The 4,322-nt window shown below is 38.0% G+C and overlaps 1 protein-coding gene across 1 annotated transcript; it reads left to right on the top strand.

Annotated features, from left to right (window-relative positions):
• The first annotated feature begins 3,538 nt into the window (after positions 1-3,538).
• Positions 3,539-4,322, top strand: LOC6639116. The gene is made up of 3 exons (XM_002062237.4): positions 3,539-3,608; positions 3,673-3,873; positions 3,940-4,322. The coding sequence occupies exons 1-3, from the start codon at positions 3,539-3,541 to the stop codon at positions 4,221-4,223; spliced, it is 555 nt and encodes a 184-aa protein (XP_002062273.3). The 3' UTR covers positions 4,224-4,322.

The following is a 4,322-nucleotide window of genomic DNA, read 5'->3' on the forward strand; positions in this document are numbered from 1 at the left end:
TAATTACGAAAATTAAAGAGGAATGCAAAAGGTTTGTATGTATGAGAACAACAAATATTTCGATTAAAATTTTCAAATGTTAATCGGTTTGTTGTTACTTTGGCTTTTATGTGCCTCTCTTACCCCATTTACCATGAAAATTAGCGAGCCAATAATATTGAATTGAGCCAATATAAATGCGACGTATACTATCACGCCCCTCGAAAAGGTAACAATGTACAAAAGATTCGGTCGCATTGGCGGATGGGATTGGGGGAGACCGCAACATTGTTGCATTTTTGGTTTGCCTGCAAAGTGATTTACGCAATTAAAATAATTTTATTCAAATGGTATATAATTCAACTGGCATTTCATGCGGTTCCTGTAGCGGCCAGTTAATGCCAGGCCACATCACGACCCAAAATTACGCACTCAAAATGTAAACAGTCGTTGACAATGCTCACACACATCCCCACCCACTCGTCATATACACACACACACAATTTTTAGTAACCATAAATCTCATGTAGATATTTATATAAAAATGTTAGGCAGATAAGAATTGTTTCAAAACCCATCACCTTTTGCCTGATACGCTATAAAAATCGATATATACAAATAAATAGATCACTGTCTTTGATTTCATTTGGACTTGGGCTTATTACCTTTACATTCTAATATCCGTTTATACATATTTTTTCCTTGGAAATAAACAAGAAAGCAAAAAAATTATTTGGTTTTGAGTAGATGTGTGTTCCCCTTACAACTCCCAACTCATTTCCTTATCTATGTTTTTGTTTCCACTCGTTTCGATATTTGTCAGACGAATTAGGCGCTTAACCAGCCGTGGTCATGGCATTACTAGGGATTTCATCGATGTATCTAGATTTGCAATTAAATTAGCGTGCAAATGTTACCAAAACTACACAGGCAGACACTCAAATATGTATAGAAAATTCTCGACCTCTGACCTCTCTGTGTGTGTGTGTGTGTGTGTATTTGTTGTTGTTGAACGGAAAACGAAGAGAAAACTCGTCGAGTGCCTCATAGGCATAGGCTTTAAGTGGGTTTAAAATTGATTTCAAATGCCCCGCTGTGTTCAAATCAATATCAAGATGTGATGCCTGGCTGAGAGAGGATGATGGCAAGCGTAGGCAACAAATGTGGCTAATGCCATGCCATTAAGTAAAATCTATCAAGCCAAATTACATGCCTATATCCGGGGTCCATGTCTATGATGGTCTGGTGGTCTGGGTCTCTGAGCCCTCGGTTCTCGGCTCTCGGCTCTGTGTCTGCGTCTAATAACTCGAAAGTCTAAGGTCCAGAGACGGTCGAGAACAACAGCTTGGCACTGCGGTTGCTTAGGCAACCGAAAAATTTGCATAAACAGCGCGCATCAATTTAGAGTCAAGGAAGCGTATAAATATTTTTATGCCAACGCAGTGCCCTCTGTTGTTTCAGACTAATCTTAATGCTTTACTTTTGCCTAGATACATCACATCTACTCTCACACACAGACTTTAACTACATCACTTAGGGCGTGTGTGTGTGTGTGTGTGTGTGTGTGGGCGCTGGTCAGTTTTTGTGGCCGCAGCAGCTCCACATTATTAATTTCAATTCGAATTCAGAGATGCATAAGGATTAGCAGGGATTTTGTGGCGAATTTTAATAGAATTACAGCTGCAATGAAATGATTTCACCCATTGATTGCTACTGCTGATGCTGCTGCTGCTGCTGCAGCCGCGACATTTAAAGGCCATTGGTTCTTGTTAATTAATGAGCCAAAGCATGCATTTCAATTGCCATTCTGGTTGCGGGTTTTTGTTCGCTGCCAAAGTTCACAGCTCAACGACTTTTCCATGCAAAAGAGAATTATAACGACACTTGCAGAAAAACTTAGTATTAACCATTGTAAGCAATTTCTCTCTTCCTTAAAGTTATACATCATACCGACTTTTGCTCTGTCTCCGATTAAGATTTCAAGTTTAAGGAAACTGTACCAAATTTAAACTGACAAATATTTATAACAATTGCTTATTTATAACAATTCCCCGTATTTTGATAAATTGTTCCGATTGAAGTTGTATGATATGGTGGTCCGAATCAGCTAAATACATCCAAAATTTCTGTGCTGTATCTTTAATAGTCTAAGAGTAGTTTGGTTGATCCAGACGAACGCACAGACAGATATTGGGACAGCAATAGTTACATATATGAACCCATCTCGTCGAGAAAATATGTACAAACAAAAATATTCGTCAGATTGTCGAAGAGGCTTCTTTTTACCCGTTTTGCCAAGGGTGCAGCGGTATATTTGCCCAATAAAACTATTTATATATTACTGGGCTTGTCACCAATAAAATCTAAAAACTTGTATTATTTGCGATAAGTCAAAGAGTTATTAAGATTATTCCAAATGGGTTTGGGATGTATAAAAGTGGCTGCTAATTTTGAACATAAGCCAGTCCATAATGATTCAATCAGTGAGCATAGTGGCCCTTTACCTAATAGCATATTGTCATGCAGAATCTTCAGTTGACGGTAATTGAGTAATTGGATTAACAGAGAAACCAAAACAAAAAAACAATTTTTATTATCTTTAACAGATAGCCACGTGTGGAAATCTTTACATGTAACGATTCCTTTCCCCAGCAATGCCGTACAGGCCGGTTGGATTCAGGATGGCATCAGCACCTACGTAGGACGCGTTAATAATTCGCTAGGACCAATTCCTGCTCAAATTCTTGCCGATAATGAAACAGCGATGTTTTTTTACTTTGAAGATGAGGGCTTTAAATTTGGTAAGAAATGATCTTAAAGATTCCATATATAGGACTCATGTATCCGTAACATAAACAGGTCAACAGAGAACTTATGAAATATTAGTAGACGGAGGTGATATCGAGTATTCCTGGCAAAGGAGCTACGATGGATTTTATCTGAAAGGATCTGTACATAATGGTGGTCAAGCTTTAACTTGTCGAGTATGGCATAATGGAGAACTATTACTTGGCCAAAAGCATTCGGATAAAAAAACCTGTTACATCTATGATCATCTTAATTATAAGCTTGTCGATTTGGAAAAATATGAGGTTCTAGTGGCTCGACCAAAATGTCACGGCTAATACTCACGGAATCACTGAATACTCTGCAGCATTATGAAAACTTTGTAGATTAGATTGCACGATTATATCAAATGTTTTAATAATTACTAATAAACAGATTTATGTTGAGCAGAGAAATATGAAAATATAGAAGTTTAAAAAAAAGCAGTGTAGCTTAAAAATACTATGAGGACTTTGCAATGGTTTGAACTCGTTGGAAGTTGGTTCATTCACACCTCTTACCAAAATGAACTTACTCTTTCTGCAAGGGTATTGTGGTATCTAATTTGTAAGTTTGTCAATCTCGTTCATCATCGTTTCGTTCCGATGAAATACTTATATTATTTGATTATCTATATTGTTTTGCGATAAGTCAAAGTGTGTTTTAGATAAGTCGAAATCGGTTCTGTCTGTATAAAAAAAGGTCGCTGAATTCAGGGGAAATGCAGTCTACAATGATTCGATCGATGTGCATAGTGATCCTCTGCCTATTCGCGTCTGGTTATGCAGAGCCTTCAACTGGTGGTTAGTTAAAGAATTAACAAGGAAGGAAAACCATCATTAATATTATCTTATTCATTCATTTCAGATGGCCATGTGTGGGTGGCTGGAAATTTGTCTATTCCTTTTCCAAGCAATGCCGTTCATGCTGGTTGGATTCAGGGTGGCACCCAAATCTATGTAGGACGCATAACTCATACTATACACGGTACACTTACCGCTCAAGTCGTTGCCGAAAAGGGAACAGCGTTCGCCGCTTACTACCTCTCAAATAATACCTGGGCATGTGGTAAGAAGTAACAGCCCTTAAGAGGTGCAGTTTTAAATGAATGACTCGATATTGTGTTGCCCACAGGTCACCACTTAACATATGAAATATTGGTAGACGAAGGGGATTTCGAATATGCTTGGATACGGAGCTATGATGGATTCTATGAGAAAGGCTCCGTATCTGTGGGCACATTGAACCACAAAGATCAAGTTTTCATTTGTCGTGCCTACCTTAATGGAGAGTTATTACTTGGGAACAAGTATGGATATGACGAATTTTGCTACGTTTTTTCACTCGCTGGTATAGAAAGGGACGCCAGATTTTACAAATATGAGATTCTGATGGCTCGTCCAAAGTGTCACGGCTAATTGCACCGTCACCAAATACTCTGCAGCATATTGAAAACTTTGCAGATTAAATGTTTTATCGATTTCTAATAAACAGATTTATGTTGAACAGAGAAAAAA

This window comes from Drosophila willistoni (assembly GCF_018902025.1).
Source record: "Drosophila willistoni isolate 14030-0811.24 chromosome XR unlocalized genomic scaffold, UCI_dwil_1.1 Seg144, whole genome shotgun sequence".
Lineage (NCBI taxonomy): Eukaryota > Metazoa > Arthropoda > Insecta > Diptera > Drosophilidae > Drosophila > Drosophila willistoni.

What these genes read in the sequence shown, in the direction of transcription:
- LOC6639116 (XM_002062237.4), top strand. Translation starts at nt 3,539, where the DNA reads ATGATTCGATCGATGTGCATAGTGATCCTCTGCCTATTCGCGTCTGGT. An exon ending in TGCAGAGCCTTCAACTGGTG is followed by an intron (nt 3,609 to 3,672) that starts GTTAGTTAAAGA and finishes CATTCATTTCAG; the next exon opens with ATGGCCATGTGTGGGTGGCT. An exon ending in AAATAATACCTGGGCATGTG is followed by an intron (nt 3,874 to 3,939) that starts GTAAGAAGTAAC and finishes TGTTGCCCACAG; the next exon opens with GTCACCACTTAACATATGAA.